Source organism: Ranitomeya variabilis, chromosome 2, assembly GCF_051348905.1.
Source record: "Ranitomeya variabilis isolate aRanVar5 chromosome 2, aRanVar5.hap1, whole genome shotgun sequence".
NCBI lineage: Eukaryota > Metazoa > Chordata > Amphibia > Anura > Dendrobatidae > Ranitomeya > Ranitomeya variabilis.
The window spans coordinates 454,152,601-454,175,848 of NC_135233.1; the positions used below are offsets into that span (position 1 = coordinate 454,152,601).

The 23,248-nt window shown below is 42.6% G+C and overlaps 1 protein-coding gene across 1 annotated transcript in view; it reads right to left on the minus strand.

Annotated features, from left to right (window-relative positions):
* Nucleotides 1-23,248, minus strand: part of PYGM (glycogen phosphorylase, muscle associated) — a 62,169-nt gene that overhangs the window by 22,741 nt on the left and 16,180 nt on the right. The window contains exons 5-9 of the mRNA XM_077287324.1: nt 17,407-17,538; nt 16,691-16,802; nt 10,255-10,337; nt 7,590-7,733; nt 7,419-7,511 (exon numbers count right to left, since the gene is read on the minus strand). Coding sequence (XP_077143439.1) covers nt 7,419-7,511; nt 7,590-7,733; nt 10,255-10,337; nt 16,691-16,802; nt 17,407-17,538 — 564 coding nt within the window. The remainder of the gene's footprint in view (nt 1-7,418; nt 7,512-7,589; nt 7,734-10,254; nt 10,338-16,690; nt 16,803-17,406; nt 17,539-23,248) is intronic.

Here is a 23,248-nt window from a genome sequence, read left to right on the forward strand (position 1 = left end):
ATACTTTCACCTAGCGGCGTCATTCAGCCCTGCTTACCATAAGCATTCAGATAAATCAATATTCTATATTAGGTCCTATTTTTCTTTTTTCACGGTATCCAATAGGCTGTCTGCTCTTAAAGGGACAGTGACAATAGCCATCACAATTCGGCAGATCTGAATATAGCAAAGGTACTGGTATCATACATCTTATTTATTTTTTTCATAAATTAATAGTGCACGTGAAACCAAGAAACTTTGTAATATATCTTATCATAGTAATCTACTTCTTTCTCCTCCCGGACTGATCATTCATTCTTAAAATTCTCAATTCCATAATTGAATGCAGACTGTTATGACCCCAATGGCGAGGGTCTCAGAGGAACGTGGAAGTCTGCAGAATACAAAAATCCAGCTCATAGGGCAGTGGTAACTGGGTTGACCATATATCTACTCCTAACGCCAACACTAGAAGTAGCCGGGGATCATTCCTACGTTGATTCTAGATGACACGCGCCAGCCGGAGAATCTAGCTACCCCTAGTAGAGGAAAACAAAGACCTTTCTTGCCTCCAGAGAAGGGAACCCCAAAGCTGGATAGAAGCCCCCCACAAATAATGACGGTGAGGTAAGAGGAAATGACAAACACAGAAATGAACCAGGTTTAGCACAGAGAGGCCCGCATACTGATAGCAGAATAAAGAAAGGTAACTTATATGGTCAACAAAAACCCTATCAAAATCCACACTGGAAATTCAAGAACCCCCGAACCATCTAACGGTCCGGGGGGAGAACACCAGCCCCCCTAGAGCTTCCAGCAAAGGTCAGGATATAGATTAGGAACAAGCTGGACAAAAATACAAAACCAAAACAAATAGCAAAAAGCAAAAGGCAGACTTAGCTGATATAACTGGAACCAGGATAGTAGACAAGAGCACAGCAGACTAGCTCTGATAACTACGTTGCCAGGCATTGAACTGAAGGTCCAGGGAGCTTATATAGCAACACCCCTAACTAACGACCCAGGTGCGGATAAAAGGAATGACAGAAAAACCAGAGTCAAAAAACTAGTAACCACTAGAGGGAGCAAAAAGCAAATTCACAACAGTACCCCCCCCCTTAGTGAGGGGTCACCGAACCCTCACCACGACCACCAGGGCGATCAGGATGAGCGGCATGAAAGGCACGAACTAAATCGGCCGCATGAACATCAGAGGCGACCACCCAGGAATTATCCTCCTGACCATAGCCCTTCCACTTGACCAGGTACTGAAGCCTCCGCCTGGAGAGGCGAGAATCCAAGATCTTCTCCACCACGTACTCCAACTCGCCCTCAACCAACACCGGAGCAGGAGGCTCAGCAGAAGGAACTACAGGCACAATGTACCGCCGCAACAAGGACCTATGAAATACATTGTGAATAGCAAACGACACAGGAAGATCCAGACGAAAAGATACAGGATTAAGGATTTCCAATATCTTGTAAGGCCCAATAAAACGAGGTTTAAATTTGGGAGAGGAGACCTTCATAGGAACAAAGCGGGAAGAAAGCCATACCAAATCCCCAACGCGTAGTCGGGGACCCACACCGCGACAGCGGTTGGCAAAGCGCTGAGCCTTCTCCTGTGACAACTTCAAGTTGTCCACCACATGATTCCAGATCTGCTGCAACCTATCCACCACAGAATCCACCCCAGGACAGTCAGAAGGCTCCACATGACCCGAAGAAAAGCGAGGATGGAAACCAGAGTTGCAGAAAAAAGGCGAAACCAAGGTGGCGGAACTAGCCCGATTATTAAGGGCAAACTCAGCCAATGGCAAGAATGTCACCCAATCGTCCTGATCAGCAGAGACAAAACACCTCAAATAAGCCTCCAAAGTCTGATTGGTTCGCTCCGTCTGTCCATTAGTCTGAGGATGGAAAGCAGACGAAAACGACAAATCAATGCCCATCCTACTACAAAAGGATCGCCAGAACCTGGAAACGAACTGGGATCCTCTGTCTGACACAATATTCTCAGGGATGCCGTGCAAACGAACCACGTTCTGGAAAAACACAGGAACCAGATCGGAAGAGGAAGGCAGCTTAGGCAAAGGAACCAAATGGACCATCTTGGAGAAGCGATCACATATCACCCAGATAACGGACATGCCCTGAGATAGCGGAAGATCAGAAATGAAATCCATGGAGATATGTGTCCAAGGTCTCTTCGGGACAGGCAAGGGCAAGAGCAAACCGCTGGCACGAGAACAGCAAGGCTTAGCTCGAGCACAAGTCCCACAGGACTGCACAAATGACCGCACATCCCTTGACAAGGAAGGCCACCAAAAGGACCTGGCCACCAGATCTCTGGTGCCAAAAATTCCCGGGTGACCTGCCAACACCGAGGAATGAACCTCGGAAATGACTCTGCTGGTCCACTTATCCGGGACAAACAGTCTGTCTGGTGGACAAGACTCAGGCCTATCAGCCTGAAATCTCTGCAACACACGTCGCAGATCCGGAGAAATAGCTGACAAGATAACTCCATCTTTAAGAATACCAACAGGATCAGTGACTCCAGGAGCATCAGGCACAAAGCTCCTGGAAAGAGCATCGGCCTTCACATTCTTTGAACCTGGTAAATACGAGACAACAAAATCAAAGCGGGAGAAAAACAATGACCAGCGGGCCTGTCTCGGATTAAGGCGTTTAGCAGACTCGAGATACATCAGATTTTTGTGATCAGTCAAGACCACCACACGATGCTTAGCACCCTCGAGCCAATGACGCCACTCCTCAAATGCCCATTTCATGGCCAACAACTCCCGATTGCCCACATCATAATTTCGCTCGGCAGGCGAAAACTTCCTAGAGAAAAAGGCACAAGGTTTCATAACAGAGCAACCAGGGCCTCTCTGCGACAAAACGGCCCCTGCCCCAATTTCCGAAGCATCCACCTCAACCTGAAAGGGAAGTGAGACGTCAGGCTGGCACAAAACAGGCGCCGAAGTAAACCGGCGTTTCAACTCCTGGAAAGCCTCCACGGCAGCAGGAGCCCAGTTAGCTACATCGGAGCCCTTCTTGGTCATATCCGTCAAAGGTTTCACAATGCTAGAAAAATTAGCGATAAAACGACGGTAGAAGTTAGCGAAGCCCAAGAACTTCTGAAGACTCTTAACTGACGAGGGCTGAGTCCAATCAAGAATAGCTCGGACCTTGACTGGGTCCATCTCCACAGCAGAAGGGGAAAAAATGAACCCCAAAAAGGGAACCTTCTGTACACCAAAGAGACACTTTGAGCCCTTGACAAACAAAGAATTTTCACGCAAAATTTTAAAGACCAACCTGACCTGCTCCACATGCGAATCCCAATTATCAGAAAAAACCAAAATATCATCCAGATAAACAATCAAAAATTTATCCAGATACTTCCGGAAAATGTCATGCATAAAGGACTGAAAAACTGAAGGCGCATTGGAGAGCCCAAAAGGCATCACTAAGTACTCAAAATGACCTTCGGGCGTATTGAATGCGGTTTTCCATTCATCACCTTGCTTAATGCGCACAAGGTTGTACGCACCACGAAGGTCTATCTTGGTGAACCACTTGGCACCCTTAATCCGGGCAAACAAGTCAGACAACAGCGGCAAAGGATACTGAAATTTGACAGTGATCTTATTCAAAAGCCGATAATCAATACAAGGTCTCAAAGATCCGTCCTTTTTTGCCACAAAAAAGAATCCCGCACCAAGAGGGGAAGAAGACGGACGAATAAGTCCCTTCTCCAGAGACTCCTTGATATATGAACGCATAGCGGTATGTTCAGGTACCGACAGATTAAACAGTCTTCCCTTAGGAAACTTACTGCCCGGGATCAAATCTATAGCACAGTCACAGTCCCTATGAGGAGGCAGTGCACTGGACTCAGACTCACTGAAGACATCCTGATAATCAGACAAATACTCCGGAACTTCCGAAGGCGTAGAAGAAGCAATAGACACAGGCAGGGAATCCCCATGAATACCACGACAGCCCCAACTTGAGACTGACATAGCCTTCCAGTCCAGGACTGGATTATGGGTCTGTAACCATGGCAGCCCTAAAACAACCAAATCATGCATTTTATGTAAAACCAGGAAACGTATCACCTCGCGGTGTTCAGGAGTCATGCACATGGTAACCTGTGTCCAATACTGCGGTTTATTTGCTGCCAATGGTGTAGCATCAATACCCCTAAGAGGAATAGGATTTTCTAATGGTTCAAGAGTAAAACCACAGCGCTTAGCAAATGAGAGATCCATGAGACTCAGGGCAGCACCTGAATCTACAAACGCCATGACAGGATAAGATGACAGTGAGCAAATCAAAGTTACAGACAGAATAAATTTAGGTTGCAAATTACCAACGGTGACAGGACTAACAACCTTAGCTATACGTTTAGAGCATGCTGAGATAACATGTGTAGAATCACCACAGTAGTAGCACAAGCCATTCCGGCGTCTATGAATTTTCCGCTCATTTCTAGTCAGGATTCTATCACATTGCATTAAATCAGGTGTCTGTTCAGACAACACCATGAGGGAATTTGCGGTTTTTCTATCACATTGCACCGAATTAGGTGTCTGTTCAGACAACACCATGAGGGAATTTGCGGTTTTGCGCTCCCGCAACCGCCGGTCAATTTGAATAGCCAGTGCCATAGTATCATTCAGACCTGTGGGAATGGGAAAACCCACCATAACATTCTTAATGGCTTCAGAAAGGCCATTTCTAAAATTAGCGGCCAGTGCACACTCGTTCCAATGTGTCAGCACGGACCATTTCCGAAATTTTTGGCAATACACTTCAGCCTCGTCCTGCCCCTGAGACATAGCCAGCAAGGCCTTTTCTGCCTGAATCTCAAGATTGGGTTCCTCATAAAGTAAACCGAGCGCCAGAAAAAACGCATCAAGATCAGCCAATGCCGGATCTCCTGGCGCCAGCGAAAAAGCCCAATCCTGAGGGTCGCCCCGTAAGAACGAAATAACAATTTTTACTTGCTGAGCAGAATCTCCAGAAGAACAGGGTCTCAGGGACAAAAACAATTTACAATTATTCACGAAATTCCTAAACTTAAACCTGTCTCCGGAAAACAGTTCAGGAATCGGTATTTTAGGTTCTGACCTAGGATTTCTGATAACATAGTCTTGTATGCCCTGCACACGAGTAGCCAGCTGGTCCACACTTGTAATCAAGGTCTGGACATTCATGTCTGCAGCAAGCATAGCCACTCTGAGGTAAAGGGGAAGGAGAAAAAAAAAACTCAGAATCTTCTTTCTTATAATCCCTCTTCTGCAATGCATTAAACATTTAATACTGGCCTGGCAAAACTGTTATGACCCCAATGGCGAGGGTCTCAGAGGAACGTGGAAGTCTGCAGAATACAAAAATCCAGCTCATAGGGCAGTGGTAACTGGGTTGACCATATATCTACTCCTAACGCCAACACTAGAAGTAGCCGGGGATCATTCCTACGTTGATTCTAGATGACACGCGCCAGCCGGAGAATCTAGCTACCCCTAGTAGAGGAAAACAAAGACCTTTCTTGCCTCCAGAGAAGGGAACCCCAAAGCTGGATAGAAGCCCCCCACAAATAATGACGGTGAGGTAAGAGGAAATGACAAACACAGAAATGAACCAGGTTTAGCACAGAGAGGCCCGCATACTGATAGCAGAATAAAGAAAGGTAACTTATATGGTCAACAAAAACCCTATCAAAATCCACACTGGAAATTCAAGAACCCCCGAACCGTCTAACGGTCCGGGGGGAGAACACCAGCCCCCCTAGAGCTTCCAGCAAAGGTCAGGATATAGATTAGGAACAAGCTGGACAAAAATACAAAACCAAAACAAATAGCAAAAAGCAAAAGGCAGACTTAGCTGATATAACTGGAACCAGGATCAGTAGACAAGAGCACAGCAGACTAGCTCTGATAACTACGTTGCCAGGCATTGAACTGAAGGTCCAGGGAGCTTATATAGCAACACCCCTAACTAACGACCCAGGTGCGGATAAAAGGAATGACAGAAAAACCAGAGTCAAAAAACTAGTAACCACTAGAGGGAGCAAAAAGCAAATTCACAACAGCAGACTTTCCCATAACTGAGATAGGAGATGACAGTTGGTGCTCATAAAGTTCTATGGAACTTGCAATAGAATCTCTAGCTCCTCCTCTTCCTGCCTCCATAGAATTTAAAAAGCACCAGTTGATGCTCATAAAATTCTATGGAGAACTGTAACTGTCCTTTCAGGTGAATTTGCAGCAGAAAGCCTGCGTCTAATTCTAGCTCCTCCCGCCAACATAGAATTTTAAAAGCACCAACTGTCATATCCTATCTTAGTAATAGGGAAATTTGTCTTCACTGAATAAAAATTTTACAGATTTTACTCTTGTCTTTGGTTTTTTTAGAGATAAGAATTGACAGTTGCTGCTTAAAGTTTTATGGAAATGGCAATAGAATGTCTCTGGCTCCTCCCCTTCCTACTTCCATGGAATTTTAAAAGCACCAACTGTCATCTCCTATCTCAGTAAAGGGAAAATCTGTCTTCATTAAAGAAAGATTTTACAGATTTTACCCATGAATTGAGAATGAAGATGAGTCCAAGAGGAGAAAGAAGCCGATTCTTCTGATAAGATTTATTACAAAGTTTCTTATTTTCATGTGTACTATTGATTTATGAAATAAAAATGAAAATGAGGGTGACGTTTTAGCAATGGATACACTCTCTATGGAGAGAGAAAAAGCATGCGCAGTAAGGAACGGGAATTGTACACAAACATATGACAAATACCAGAAGATGAAGTTTTGTAATGAATAATTAGTGTAAAATCTACTTGTGAGCATTTGGAAAGACGATGATTTATCTCTGTTTCATTTGTCTCTGCACCCATAGATATGTGATGGTAAAGGCCGAAGCTAGAATAATGACAAGATTAAACAAATCGGGACCAATTCACTATTGCATTTGAGCTGGGTTTTTTTTTTTCTATTTTTTGTTATTTTTCGCCTATTTTTCATTTGAGTCTTATTCTTTTTTTAATTTCTGCTTTTTTAACTTTTATTTTACATGTGTTTGTTTTTTATGTTCCTCATTGCGGGCGAATTTTTGGGATTTCCGGATGTTTTCAGCTGATTTACCAATTACGACTTTTTAAAAAATTGCAAAGTTTTTACGCTCCAGGTTCCGTGTAAATCTGAAACAAATTCAGCAAATTTTGCAACATTTTAGATTTATTGTACTAAAAAATCTCAGAAAGGTAAAGACAAAAATAAAGAACATTTTAGATCAAATCCCTGAACCGCGTGCGCACGGTTTTGACAAATTTGGTGCAAAAAAGTCAACACACAAGAAAAGAAAAGCAACTTAAAATTATTTTTAAAAAATTATAAAAAACCACAAATAAATATTCCATTACCTTATCCCAATCCAGCTTTTCAACATCCACGAATAACCTCATAAGTTCAGGGATGGCCAGAGAGGGGTGAGTGTCGTTAAGTTGAATGGCCACCTAAATAAAAAATTAAAAACAGTAAAAAATTAAGTTGGAGATTACTGAGAAGAGAAACGCAGGAGTAGAGAAGTTTACCTTATCGGGAAAGGCTTCGAAGGATGTGCGGACTGCATCGCGGCACCCAAATTTAGAGGATTTAAAGCGCCGGATGATATCTTGAAGAGTAGCGGCCACAACAAAATATTCCTGCTTCAGACGCAATTCTTTACCTTCAAAGAACTAGAAAAAGAAGAGTTTGGGAACAATTGAAAATTTGAGAAAAGAAATGTAATTTAGGCAAAGAGCTGTAGAATCCAATCTAATCCCAGTTGTATACATTATGTGAATATGCGGGGTAGCGGCACAAAATTATTAGCCTTAAAACATTCTTGCAGCAAAGTTATCATCGTCTTCATAAAATGATAATCTAACCAAAATTTCCAGGTTGGGGTTAATGCACATGTTCTTTCATGGAGAATACTGCAAAACAATCCATGCGCAGATTATTTTCAGAAAAAAAACAGCAATGTTCTGTTCAATCTGTGCTCAGCACTGCATACTAAAACATAGTTCTGCAAAGTTCCTCACTAATATAACCTTCTGTAAAGTTTAAGGGTAAGTTCGGCCTTGGCAAAAATTTTTTAGATGATGAAATAATGCACTTAAGATGAAAAACAAAAGCAATTTTTCCAATACTTTTCATTAAAAAAAATTACCTTCCGTTGTCCCTCCGCAGCTCCTGTGCAGAGTCTGAGTTTCCATGGTAACAGACTACAAACAAAACCAGTGTAGTCTGACCTATCAAAGAAACTATCATCCATCTGCTCCTTGCTTATTACCCACCTATATTCTGGAGGTCAATAGGGAACAATAGTGACAAAGCACAGAATATTAATTGTGAAGATGTATCGATTAATTGCCTGTGTAGACATCCAGACTTCAATTCCTATGCACACGGGAAAATCAGTAATAGATTGTTCAGTGCACATAATTTATCATTATTCTCGGCAGCACAAATCCTGTTTACACAAGATGATGTGCTGCTGAGAACGATGATCTTTTGTGCAAACCAAAAAAATCATTTCGCCCGACGACCGAGCGTATTGTTCATTTGCCAAGTGATTAGCAGCCTGTTTACACTGCCCTAGAGCGTTCCTAGGAATACTAGTTTAGATTTAGATTTGCACTGGTAATTATCGAGAGCAAAGAATGCTCTTTTCCTGATAATTGGGCAGTGTAACCAGGCTGCTAATCGCCCAACAAACAAGCAATACGCTCGTTCGTAAGGTGAAACAATTTTTTGGTTTGTAAAGTGATTAGCGGCCTGGTGCTAATCTACATTTAAGTGTGTTGTCATAAACTAGCATTCCAAGGAAGACTCGTTTCCCAATAATGCAGCGGTGTAAACAGAGCGCTAATCACCCGACAATTGAGCAATACACTTGTTCGTCAGGTGAAATTATTTTTTGGTTTGTCGAGGGTGCAAATCTACTTTTAAGGTGCGTTTACACTATATGGTTATCATTAACTAGCATTCCTTGGAACGCTCGTTTTCCGATACTTGGACAGTGTAAACATGTAACTAATCACCCCCCAAATAAGCAATACGCTCGTTCGTCGGGTGAAATAATTTTTGGTTTGTCATGTGATTCGTGGCCTAGTGCATACATACTTTTAAAGTGCGTTTACACTGTAACTTTGTCCTTGACCATGATTCCTAGGAATACTTTTTTCCCCATAATCTAGCAGTGTACGAGGGTTTCCTAATCACCGAACAAATGAGCAATACATTCGGTCGTCGGATTAAATTAATTTTTTGGCTTGAACAAGAGATCATCGTCCTGTGTAAACAGGACTTGTGCTGTCGAAAACAATGGCAGCTTATGCTCACTGAATTACCTGCTATAAAGTGTAGTTAGCTGTGTAAACAACCTAATAAACAACAGCAAAAAATAACCTGAGGCCCATCAATGGAAAATTTTCGAAAGTTACGTATCTCATAAAATGGCGACACAATTTTTTTTTTCCACCACTTAAAAAAAATAAATAAAATATTCATGTTTGGTATCGCCGGAATTGTACCGACCTGGGAAATCATGACATCGGACCACTTTCACTAAACAATGAAACGCCATAAAAACACAATCCAAAAAACAATGGCGCAATAGTAGGGTTTTTTTTTTCCGACATTCCACTGCAGATGGAATTTTTGTTTCCTGTTGATCATATGGTGGAATGAATAGTGTCATACAAAAAAACAAGTCCCCAAATGGCTATGCTAAAGGCAAAAATTAAAAATGTATAACAAGGAGAGGAAAAAAGCGGAAGAGCAAAATTGAAAAATTACTCGGTCATGAAGGGGCTCAGGGGTTAAGCGAGTCAACCTATTTTAATTGGATTTTCATCAGTTGTAAATGTTCATGTTGTTAACAGTGATACTTATACGATCCTTGGGAATGCCCCAAAGAGGTGGTAATGGTCACTACAAGGTAATGGCTGCTCGTTCTTCACCGTGGGCGCAGCGATATACCACTCTGCCTTCGAGCAGATACAATCTCTGATGTAGGCATGTCGTCCTCTAGGGAGTTTAGCTGATATACGCAGTAATGATCGTTGCAAGAAGAAATTGTTTCTTCCAGGTAGATGCCCATGAGAAAATCACAGCGACTGCAGCACATTGGTATATAAAGAGTTTACACAAATTCATCCTGGATATTAAATATCGCATTCCGAATTAGCGTCATGGATAATTGCTACTCACATTATCATTCGGGTAGAGGACGCGCGAGATGTTCTCTGCAAGGTTACGATCTAACACAGCCTGGATGTAGCCACCCACATTGACTGGGGAGGGAAGAATTGAGATTAAGACACCGTATCAATTTCTGGATAAAAGTACTCAAAGGTGGAATCCTCAGAAGAGGAAAAGTACTAAGAAAATAATCGCGCCAGCAAGAAATGCAGAAATATGTTGAACAAATTGACATGAGCCAAAGACATCACCTATTGTGAATGGTGGATCCTGTGTTATCTACTGTATATAGAGGTGTTATTATCAGTCATTATACAGGAGGAGGAGGTGAGCTGTGACATCACCTATTGTGAATGGTGGATCCTGTGTTATCTACTGTATATAGAGGTGTTATCAGTCATTGTACAGGAGGAGGAGGTGAGCTGTGACATCACCTATTGTGATTGGTGGATCCTGTGTTATCTACTGTATATAGAGGTGTTATCAGTCATTGTACAGGAGGAGGAGGTGAGCTGTGACATCACCTATTGTGAATGGTGGCTCCTGTGTTATCTACTGTATATAGAGGTGTTATCAGTCATTATACAGGAGGAGGAGATGAGCTGTGACATCACCTATTGTGAATGGCGGATCCTGTGTTATCTACTGTATATAGAGGTGTTATCAATCATTGTACAGGAGGAGGAGGTGAGCTGTGACATCACCTATTGTGAATGGTGGATCCTGTGTTATCTACTGTATATAGAGGTGTTATCAGTCATTGTACAGGAGGAGGAGGTGAGCTGTGACATCACCTATTGTGAATGGAGGATCCTGTGTTATCTACTGTATATAGAGGTGTTATCAGTCATTGTACAGGAGGAGGAGGTGAGCTGTGACATCTATTGTGAATGGTGGATCCTGTGTTATCTACTGTATATAGAGGTGTTATCAGTCATTGTACAGGAGGAGGAGGTGAGCTGTGACATCATCTATTGTGAATGGTGGATCCTGTGTTATCTTTTGTATATAGAGGTGTTATCAGTCATTATACAGGAGGAGGAGGTGAGCTGTGACATCACCTATTGTGAATGCTGAATCCCGTGTTATCTACTGTATATAGAGGTGTTATCAGTCATTGTACAGGAGGAGGAGGAGGTGCGCTGTGACATCACCTATTGTGAATGGAGGATCCTGTGTTATCTACTGTATATAGAGGTGTTATCAGTCATTATACAGGAGGAGGTGAGCTGTGACATCACCTACTGTGAATGGTTGATCCTGTGTTATCTACTGTACATAGAGGTGTTATCAGTCATTGTACAGGAGGAGGAGGAGGTGCGCTGTGACATCACCTATTGTGAATGGAGGATCCTGTGTTATCTACTGTATATAGAGGTGTTATCAGTCATTATACAGGAGAAGTTGAGCTGTGACATCACCTATTGTGAATGGTGGATCCTGTGTTATCTACTGTATATAGAGGTGTTATCAGTCACTGTACAGGAGGAGGAGGTGAGCTGTGACATCACCTATTGTGAATGGTACATCCTGTGTTATCTACTGTATATAGAGGTGTTATCAGTCATTGTACAGGAGGAGGAGGTGAGCTGTGACATCACCTATTGTGAATGGTACATCCTGTGTTATCTACTGTATATAGAGGTGTTATCAGTCATTGTACAGGAAGAAGAGGTGAGCTGTGACATCACCTATTGTGTATGGTGGATCCTGTGTTATCTACTGTATATAGAGAGGTGTTATCAGTCATTATACAGGAGGAGGTGAGCTGTGACATCACCTACTGTGAATGGTTGATCCTGTGTTATCTACTGTATATAGAGGTGTTACCAGTCATTGTACAGGAGGAGGAGGAGGTGAGCTGTGACATCACCTATTGTGAATGGTGGATCCTGTGTTATCTACTGTATATAGAGGTGTTATCAGTCATTGTACAGGAGGAGGAAGTGAGCTGTGACATCACCTATTGTGAATGGTGGATCCTGTGTTATATACTGTATATAGAGGAGTGATCAGTCATTGTACAGGAGGAGGAGGTGGGTTGTGACATAATCTATTGTGAATGGTGGATCCTGTGTTATCTACTGTAAATAGAGGTGTTACCAGTCATTGTACAGGAGGAGGAGGTGAGCTGTGACATCACCTATTGTGAATGGTGGATCCTGTGTTATATACTGTATATTGTGGTGTTACCAGTCATTGTACAGGAGGAGGAGGTGAACTGTGATATCACCTATTGTGAATGGTGGATCCTGTGTTATCTACTGTAAATAGAGGTGTTACCAGTCATTGTACAGGAGGAGGAGGTGAGCTGTGACATCACCTATTGTGAATGATGGATCCTGTGTTATCCACTGTACATAGAGGTGTTATCAGTCATTGTACAGGAGGAGGAGGTGAACTGTGACATCACCCATTGTGAATTGTGGATCCTGTGTTATCTACTGTATATAGAGGAGTGATCAGTCATTGTACAGGAGGAGGAGGTGAGCTGTGACATCATCTATTGTGAATGGTGGATCCTGTGTTATCTACTGAATATAGAGGTGTTATCACTCATTGTACAGGAGGAGGAGGTGAGCTGTGACATCACCTATTGTGAATGGTGGATCCTGTGTTATCTACTGTATATAGAGGTATTAGCAGTCATTGTACAGGAGGAGGAGGTGAGCTGTGACATCACCTGTTGTGAATGGTGGATCCTGTGTTATCTACTGTATACAGAGGTGTTATCAGTCATTGTACAGAAGGAGGAGATGAGCTGTGACATCACCTGTTGTGAATGGTGGATCCTGTGTTATCTACTGTATATAGAGGTGTTATCAGTCATTGTACAGGAGGAGGAGGTGAGCTGTGACATCACCTATTTTGAATGGTGGATCCTGTGTTATCTACTGTATATAGAGGTGTTATCAGTCATTATACAGGAGGAGGAGGTGAGCTGTAACAACACCTGTTGTGAATGGTGGATCCTGTGTTATCTACTGTATATAGAGGTGTTATCAGTCATTGTACAGGAGGAGGAGGTGAGCTGTGATATCACCTATTGTGAATGGTGGATCCTGTGTTATCTACTGTATATAGAGGTGTTATCAGTCATTGTACAGGAGAGGGAGGAGGTGAGCGGTGACATCACCTATTGTGAATGGTGGATCCTGTGTTATCCACTGTATATAGAGGGGATATCAGTCATTGTACAGGAGGAGGTGAGCTGTGACATCACCTATTGTGAATGGTGGATCCTGTGTTATCTACTGTATATAGAGGTGTTATCAGTCATTGTACAGGAGGAGGAGGTGAGCTGTGACATCACCTATTGTGAATGGTGGATCCTGTGTTATCTACCGTATATAGAGGAGTGATCAGTCATTGTACAGGAGGAGGAGAGTTGTGACAATCTATTGTGAATGGTGGATCCTGTGTTATCTACGGTATATAGAGGGGTTATCAGTCATTGTACAGGAGGAGGAGGTGAGCTGTGACATCATCTATTGTGAATGGTGGATCCTGTGTTATCTGCTGTATATAGAGGTGTTATCAGTCATTGTACAGGAGGGGAAGGTGAGCTGTGACATCACCTATTGTAAATGGTGGATCCTGTGTTATCTGCTGTATATAGACGTGTTACCAGTCATTGTACAGGAGGAGGAGGTGAGCTGTGACATCACCTATTGTGAATGGTGGATCCTGTGTTATCTACTGTATATAGAGGAGTGATCAGTCATTGTACAGGAGGAGGAGGTGAGTTGTGACATAATCTATTGTGAATGGTGGATCCTGTGTTATATACTGTATATAGTGGTGTTACCAGTCATTGTACAGGAGGAGGAGGTGAACTGTGATATCACCTATTGTGAATGGTGGATCATGTGTTATCTACTGTATATAGAGGAGTGATCAGTCATTGTACAGGAGGAGGAGGTGAGTTGTGACATAATCTATTGCGAATGGTGGATCCTGTGTTATCTACTGTAAATAGAGGTGTTACCAGTCATTGTACAGGAGGAGGAGGTGAGCTGTGACATCACCTATTGTGAATGATGGATCCTGTGTTATCCACTGTATATAGAGGTGTTATCAGTCATTGTAAAGGAGGAGGAGGTGAGCTGTGACATCACCTATTGTGAATGGTACATCCTGTGTTATCTACTGTATATAGAGGTGTTATCAGTCATTGTACAGGAGGAGGAGGTGAGCTGTGACATCACCTATTGTGAATGGTACATCCTGTGTTATCTACTGTATATAGAGGTGTTATCAGTCATTGTACAGGAGGAGGAGGTGAGCTGTGACATCACCTATTGTGAATGGTGGAACCTGTGTTATCTACTGTATATAGAGGTGTTATCAGTCATTGTACAGGAGGAGGAGGTGAGCTGTGATATCACCTATTGTGAATGGTGGATACTGTGTTATCTACTGTATATAGAGGTGTTATCAGTCATTATACAGGAGGAGGAGGTGAGCTGTGACAACACCTTTTGTGAATGGTGGATCCTGTGTTATCTACTGTATATAGCGGTATTATCAGTCATTGTACAAGAGGAGGAGGTGAGCTGTGACATCACCTATTGTGAATGGTGGATCCTGTGTTATCTACCGTACATAGAGGTATTATCAGTCATTGTACAGGAGGAGGAGGTGAGCTGTGACATCACCTACTGTGAATGGTGGATCCTGTGTTATCTACTGTATATAGAGGTATTACAAGTCAATGTACAGGAGGACGGGAGCTGTGATCACCTATTGTGAATGGTGGATCCTGTGTTATCTACTGTACATAGATGTGTTATCAGTCATTGTACAGGAGGAGGAGGTGAGCTGTGACATCACCTATTGTAAATGGTGGATCCTGTGTTATCTACTGTTTATCGAGGGGTTATGTTGTGAACTATACTTTTTGGCTCCCTCTTGTGGTCACTAGTGATTTGGCACTTGGATTGTCTTTTACCAGGTTGGTGCTCACCTGCTTCGTTAGGCCTGGGGTGTTGCTAGTTAAACTTCCTGGATTCTCAGTCCAGTGCCTGACATCGTTGTAATCAGTTCACTTCTGTTTGCTCCTGTCTTCAGGTCCTGGTTCTTTGCAAGATAAGCTAAGTCCTGCTTTCGTACTCTTGATCATTTGCATTGTTCATATTTTTGTCCAGCTTGTACAATATTTGATTCCTGTTATTGCTGGAAGCTCTAGGGGGGCTGATATTCTCCCCCCACACCGTCAGTCGGTTTGGGGGTTCTTGGATATTCAGCGTGGATATTTTGCAGGGTTTTTTGCTGACCATATAAGTCTTCTTACTATATTCTGCTATTAGTCAGTGGGCCTCTCTTTGCTAAATGTAGTTCATTCTTACATTTGTCTTTTCTTCTTACCTCACCGTTATTATTTGTTTGGGGCTTGTATTACTTTGGGGTCTTTTCTCTGGAGGCAAGAGAGGTCTTATTTTCCCTGATAGGGGTAGTTAGTTCTCCGGCTGGCGCGAGACGTCTAGGATCAACGTAGGCACGTTCCCCGGCTGCTGTTAGTGTTTGCGCTAGGATCAGGTATATGGTCAGCCTAGTTACCACTTCCCTATGAGCTGGTATTTATGTTTTGCAGACTTTGCTGTAATCTTTGAGGTCCCCTGCCATTGGGATCATAACAGGGTTATCAGTCATTGTACAGGAGGAGGAGGTGAGCTGTGACATAATCTATTATAAATGGTGGATCCTGTGTTATCTACTGTATATAGAGGTTTTATCAGTCACTGTACAGGAGGAGGAGGTGAGCTGTGACATCACCTATTGTGAATGGTGGATCCTGTGCTACCTACTGTATATAGAGGGGTTATCAGTCATTGTACAGGAGGAGGAGGTGAGCTGTACTATCACCTATTGTGAATGGTGGATCCTGTGTTATCTACTGTATATAGAGGGGTTATCAGTCATTGTACAGGACGAGGAGGTGAGCTGTTACATAATCTATTATAAATGGTGGATCCTGTGTTATCTACTGTATATAAAGGTGTTATCAGTCATTGTACAGGAGGAGGAGGTGAGCTGTGACATCACCTATTGTGAATGGTGGATCCTGTGTTATCTACTGTATATAGAGGTGTAATCAGTCATTGTACAGGAGGAGGAGGTGAGCTGTGACATGACATATTGTGAATTGTGGATCCAGTGTTATCGAATGTCAGCTGTGGCCAAAACTTTTGTTTTCACAAAGTTTGCTGTGTAAGCGTTTTTAGATTTCAGTCAGATGTTTTTCTGGTTACTGAAGCACAATTTTATGCATTTCATAAGTTTTTCAACTTTTATTGATTATAGCTCCTTTTTCAGGCCAGAGTACAGGGAGGGTAAAGGAAGTGAGTGCCTAGTGGTCTACACCTTACAGTTCCCTCACTGATTTCTATACACTGCCGGACACAAGAAGTGGTGACAAAGTGATCATATGTCACAAGATACTCACAGTCCTTCAAGTTGAATTCATTGGGGGCTTTTGCTGACCACAGTCTCATGGTGTTACATGTGTTATTTTTATATCCTGGAACAGGGGTATCATATGGAAGAGCAAGAACAACCTGTAAAAAATAATAAACAATAATATAGCATAAAAGATAGTAAAAATATATCATAGACAAAAAGAACAAAACTACAACTTCCAGTACTTTTTCTCTGAGAGATAAGCTGCTGCCAGAGGTGACTGCCAGCGGCTTACTCCACTTTACCCATCGTGAATACATGCCCACTCAGCTGAGCATCTATATATTGTATTTGTGTAGGGAAGATGTCAGCTGACTGCTAGTTAAGGTGTATGGGCACCTTTAGCATTTAGAGGTCATTTTATTCAGAAGATGCACCGCGAGAGAAGTTCTTATGAGTGAAAGAGAGGAGAGGCCGAACAATGGTCAATCTGAAAAATTCACAATGTGAAAAATTGGAGGACAACTAGGATTTTGAAATTCATGCTTTGTGTGATAGGAATGGATCTTAAAGGAGTTTTAAAATACTTATTTTAATACTCCAGAAAGGGTAGTAGAGCCCTCGTGATGTGGATTTACACAAGCTTCCACAGGTCTAAGACATTGATTTAATTATGTATGCAGTTGACATTGTAAAGTCTGTTGACGGATCCTCTATAATTCTCAACATTGTCAAAATAAAACTGAAAATCATTTTTCTCACCTGGGTGTCCACCCACTCTACACCTTGTGGGGTGTGTTGAACTTTACCAAAGAAGTGCACAGGAATCATGTATTCTGGTCGAGCCTTTTCCCATGGGTTTCCATACCTCAACCAGTCATCAGCCTCTTCCACCTGTAATAAAAGAAGACACTGATGATAAGACTTTTTACAGTTGGAGCTGGCATTCGCATACTAGTGCACAAAGTTGGCAAAAATAGCAAATACAATATAAGATCTATATAAATTAAAAAGGTGGAAACTAAGATCAATTCCTGGTCATATCCATGTATTTGTGCCTCACATAATATGTTTAACTACACGAAGCAATGCGAATTTCGCGACCATCCATCCTGGAAGACAATGACTTTGGGTGCCCATACATATTAGATATTTGCATATATAAAAAAAACACAGGATGTATGTGCCTTCAAAAACGGGGCGATAATGGATAATTGTGATAGTGATGGTTGGATGGTAGGTGTTCACTCCAATTCCCGTATGCTTTCTAATTGGAGAGGAGGCTGCTGCTGCTCTTCCTGGAGTGGTCACCTTCACGATGGTGATGTCTTCTAGGGTCGAAATAAATGGTGGAACAAAGTCTGGTTCAAACTTATTTTTTATTCCATTTTTTCGTTCCGGATTAGATTCTTCTTCATCAAGCAGTGAGATATATACACAAGGTGTAAAGATCATCAGTCTTTTGTTCCTTTTTGTATATGTCTTACTGTCTGACGAAGATTCTGAACCGAAGCCGAGAACCGGCTTGATGTGATTGTATATACATACGAATTAGAAATAAGTTTTTCTGTAATTCATACATCTAAGATGTCAGTCTGAAAAATGCTCATTTGGTCAACAATAACCAGGAGATTCACTTGAAACAGGCCCTGCATATGCAGGTCTTCTGACCGAAACGTGCGTCGGGGTGGACAGTCATGCTGCAGTGATCATACACTTATAACTTCCCTAAGGTACGAGTATTTATTATGATGTATGTATATTTTACGGTGCCTACCATTATGGACTATTTACAATTCAGATAACACCGTGTTAAATACCTGTTATTGATAATGGTCACTTGCAGCATGCCTGTCCCTGGTGCTGTTGGGAAGCTGTAGACACTTTTACTGGTTTTAGCCCTTTTGTGCCCTTTTTCCTGTTTTTTGATATCAATAAAGATCTAATATTTAAAATTTTTGAACGGGTTTAAAGGGAACCTGTCACCCCGTTTTTTCGGTATGAGATAAAAATACCGTTAAATAGGGCCTGAGCTGTGCATTACAATAGTGTAGTTTGTGGACCCCGATTCCCCACCTATGCTGCCGAAATACGTTACCGAAGTAGTCGTTTTCGCCTGTCAATCAGGCTGGTCAGGTCAAAAGGGTGTGGTGTCCTCCCCCAGATCTTGTGTAGTGTTCCGTTGGTGGCGTAGTGGTGTGCGCATGCCCAAGGTCCCGAATCCTCTGCCAGGGGTGTGAAAACAACAGCGATGTCCGTTATTCCATTGGTGGTCGGTGGGCGCGGCCATCTTGCTTTGGCCGCAGAATCGGCGCTCTGCTGGCCGCGGCTTCAGGAAAATGGCCGCGGGCATCCGCGCGTGCGCAGATGGCTATTGCGGCGGCCATTTTCGTGAAGCCGAGATGCGAATTCTGCTTCACGAAAATGGCCGCCGCGATAGCCATCTGCGCACGCGCGGATGCCCGCGGCCATTTTCCTGAAGCCGCGGCCAGCAGAGCGCCGATTCTGCGGCCAAAGCAAGATGGCCGCGCCCACCGACCACCAATGGAATAACGGACATCGCTGTTGTTTTCACACACCTGGCAGATGATTCGGGACCTTGGGCATGCGCACACCACTACGCCACCAACGGAACACTACGCAAGATCTGGGGGAGGACACCACACCCTTTTGACCTGACCAGCCTGATTGACAGGCGAAAACGACTACTTCGGTAACGTATTTCGGCAGCATAGGTGGGGAATCGGGGTCCACAAAATACACTATTGTAATGCACAGCTCAGGCCCTATTTAACGGTATTTTTATCTCATACCGAAAAAATGGGGTGACAGGTTCCCTTTAATGACTGTTTTTCGTTTTCTGTTATTTTTCATATGCAATAATAAGTAGAGTTGAGTGAATATGTTCGGAATCAGACCGAATTTGCCATATTCGTGCCAAATTTGTTTGACAATCGGTTCCGAACATATTCGGTCATTTCTACTCCCATTGACTCCAATGACATTCGGTTGTGTTCGGCAAATATTGCAAATACAAGGCGATCGTAATCAGAACCGAATTTTGACAAATTCGCTCAACTCTAATAATAAGTCTTGTCAGGGCAAAACAATCTAAACAAAACTAGCAACGTGCTCCTTGGTATATGGAGCTTCGAACAAGACAGGATGTCGCCGTGTCGAAGCGATGAGGTGGGCGCCAGACATGGTCCATTTGTGACTTACGGGTGCATACCCCAATATCTTTCATTTACTGACTTGACTTCTCATCAGGATGGTGATGTACAGTGTTGAGATGTCCGTGCGTCTTCTTGGTGGAAACATATTGGGACATCAATCTGTTTAAGCGATGTCAGAGTGAATTTTGGAAGAAATATGGTGCTCGTGAAATATTCTCAAAGAGTGTTATTCCTAAATGACTGGATCATTGATCCCTTCTCATGGCAGTGGCCGTCCGAAAATGTTGCAGGAAGCAATCAATGATGTGCAATATCATCTGGAGCTGTCGCCTACGAATGCCCTGGGATGCCTAGCACAGAAGTCTGGGAGATCTTTTTCTACATGTCAAACAGTTGCAAAAAGGGCAAAATTGTATGTGTATGTCGAAATGTGTCTAGCAGATGACGCAGATAACGTGCGGCATCGTATGCAATGCCATCGATTACAGATAGGTCAAGGAAGGTAGCGTAATTTTTGGTTCAGATTGCTACATCCCAACAGGAGCTACAGTAGGATATTCGGAACCCCTTTTCAGTGAATTTCCCTGCATCGCTCCCGACTCTCCCCATTCACATGAACGCTCTACTTGGCCAACTGGGCTTTGTATCCTCTATCAGGAGCAATGTCTGGAGGATAAATAGGACGGGGCATCTGAAATAAATCTACCCGATTCTTATTTTCTCCTTCATTTGTCATGGACGAGTCAAGGAGGACCAATACACATCAAGTGTGATGGATTCGCCAACTTTAATCTACTGTGTATAGAGGACTTTATTTCGAGTCTTATTGAAATGTTTTCTTCAATTTTCAAATAGTGTGCATGATCTTTACAAAACACAAGTACAAATTTAGTAGAGTGAGCACATCTCAACTTTTTGTTGCGTTTTCTATATACATTGTTGAATTTAGACCTTTTTATTATGTGCTCACGCAAAAGGAGGGCCTGGCCTAATTTGAGGGGGTGGCTTAGCTGAAAGGGGCATGGCTTAAATGGCGACAACATTTTGAAAAAATTGGTCTAAAAGTAAACTACGAGGTGGTGTAAGGTTGGACAATGTGCCAAATGTATCATTCGGCACGAGATCTTAAGAAACGCAGTTTCTGCGCGATTAATACTTCAGACCCTTCACTATTGCTTTCTAACGTCACGGAAAGTCTCTATGTAATAGAATCAGGATACATTTAGCAGCCTTTCATTTATTCAGCTGCTTCATTAGTGGAATATCGCAGTCTTTCATTTCCAGAGTCCTTAATTGACATTACAGAAAAAAAATGAATTTTTTTTTGTCACATTCTGACGAAGCCACAATACTGAGTGATTCAGATTGGATCTCGTATCCACCCAAAAATAATATTTTTGTAGGAAAAGCTACACAGATAAAAAAAAAAAAACTGAGCACAAGAAAAACGGAACCACGGATGTCACTTGGTGTTTCTAGAATCCCAGATTGATTCATTATTGTACAATAAAGTACATGTATAAACTATTTTTGCAAGATTTTGAATGGTAAAAGACACATGAATCAGAGCCGATGCATAGGCAAAAGGAAGCCCTGCGGCTGTGGACTATGGAGCCGTGGGTGATCCATGGGTCACAAAATGAAATCATGAGCATACAGAGGTAGAGCAGAACCTTGTAGACTTCTCTGTCTGAAATAACACATCCTCATACAACCTCTTTATACAACCTACGACCTTTTATTAGTTCTATTTTTTGTTTGTTAAAATGGGTTGTCCACTTTATCTTTACAAACTTTATCTATTTTCAACAATTTTATATTGGGGAAAAGGTTTTATGCCACTTACTGATATATACCGTAAGCATTACAGTTTCTCCACCTATAACCTTTTTTTCTGTACCAAATATGTTGGGGACAAAGTGAACAATCCCTTAAAGGGAACCTGTCACCCCGTTTTTTCCGTATGAGATAAAAATACTGTTAAATAGGGCCTGAGCTGTGCATTACAATAGTGTATTTTGTGGACCCCGATTCCCCACCTATGCTGCCGAAATACGTTACCAAAGTAGCCGTTTTCGCCTGTCAATCAGGCTGGTCTGGTCAGATGGGCGTGGTGTCTACCCCCAGATCTTGCTTATTTTTCCGTTGGTGGCGTAGTGGTTTGCGCATGCCCAAGTCCAGAATCCACTGCACAGGGGAGGGAAAAGAGCGCGATCTGCGCTATTCCCCTGGTGATCGGTGGGGGCGGCCATCTTCCTGTGGCCGCACGTGCGCAGATGGAGCGCTCTGCTGCCCGGGGCTTCAGGAAAATGGCCGCGGGATGCCGCGCGTGCGCAGATGGAGATCGCGGCGGCCATTTTCCTGAAGCAGAGTTCCACAAAATACACTATTGTAATGCACAGCTCAGGCCCTATTTAACAGTATTTTTATCTCATACGGAAAAAACGGGGTGACAGGTTCCCTTTAAAGTGACATCCTGTAAGGTTGCCTTTATGACTTCTACAAGGGTTGTTATTCAGCTTTTCTAGCAACAGAAAGAGGAATTAGGTTACATTAACACGTTCAGTATTTGGTCAGAGTTTTACATCAGTATTTGTAAGGCCACGTTCATTCAGTATTTGGTCAGTATTTTACATCAGTATTTGTAAGCCAAAACCAGGAGTGGGTGAAAAATACAGAAGTGGTGCATATGTTTCTATTATACTTTTCCTCTGATTGTTCCACTCCTAATTTTGGCTTAAAAGAATGAATATTTAAAATAGTGACCAAATACTGAACGTGTGAACGTGGCCATAAAGGGATTGCCCAGGCGTGGGGTACAAGTCTGCAGTCACTTTATTTGACTGTAGACTTGTGAATCTTCACATCGCGCATGGCAGGTCTTGTGACCGCAAGTATTTAATTTGCATACGTCCGGTCACATTCTGACTAGACTTGTCCTGCCTCGATCTATACACTTGTATTGAGCGAGGCAGTGCATGTCTAGTTGGCATGTGACTGCATGTATGCAAATCACATTCTTAGAGTCACATGCCTGCCTACTCCCGACACCGGAGAATCCTAACAGCGTGTACTGTGCGCGTTGTGAGAATTTATAAGTCTGCAGTCACATAGAGGGACTGCAGACTTGTACCCCAAGCCTAGACAACCTCTTTAATGTTTCTGATAACTTGGGGGGAAACGCATTATTAACCATCTTTAGATTTATTTTTTAATTTCTATAGGTAGAAATTAAAGTTTTCTTTAACTATAGTGATAGATACATAATATCTCAATGTTAGGGCAAAATACATCTGACCAAGGTCGGAACGCAATGCTCGGACTGGCCGGCGACAACATGACAACATCATATATTTCTTTACAGCCGCCACGTCAGGTCAGGAGAGCCGCTGGCCGGTCCGAGCACTGTGCTCCGATCTGGGTCTGAT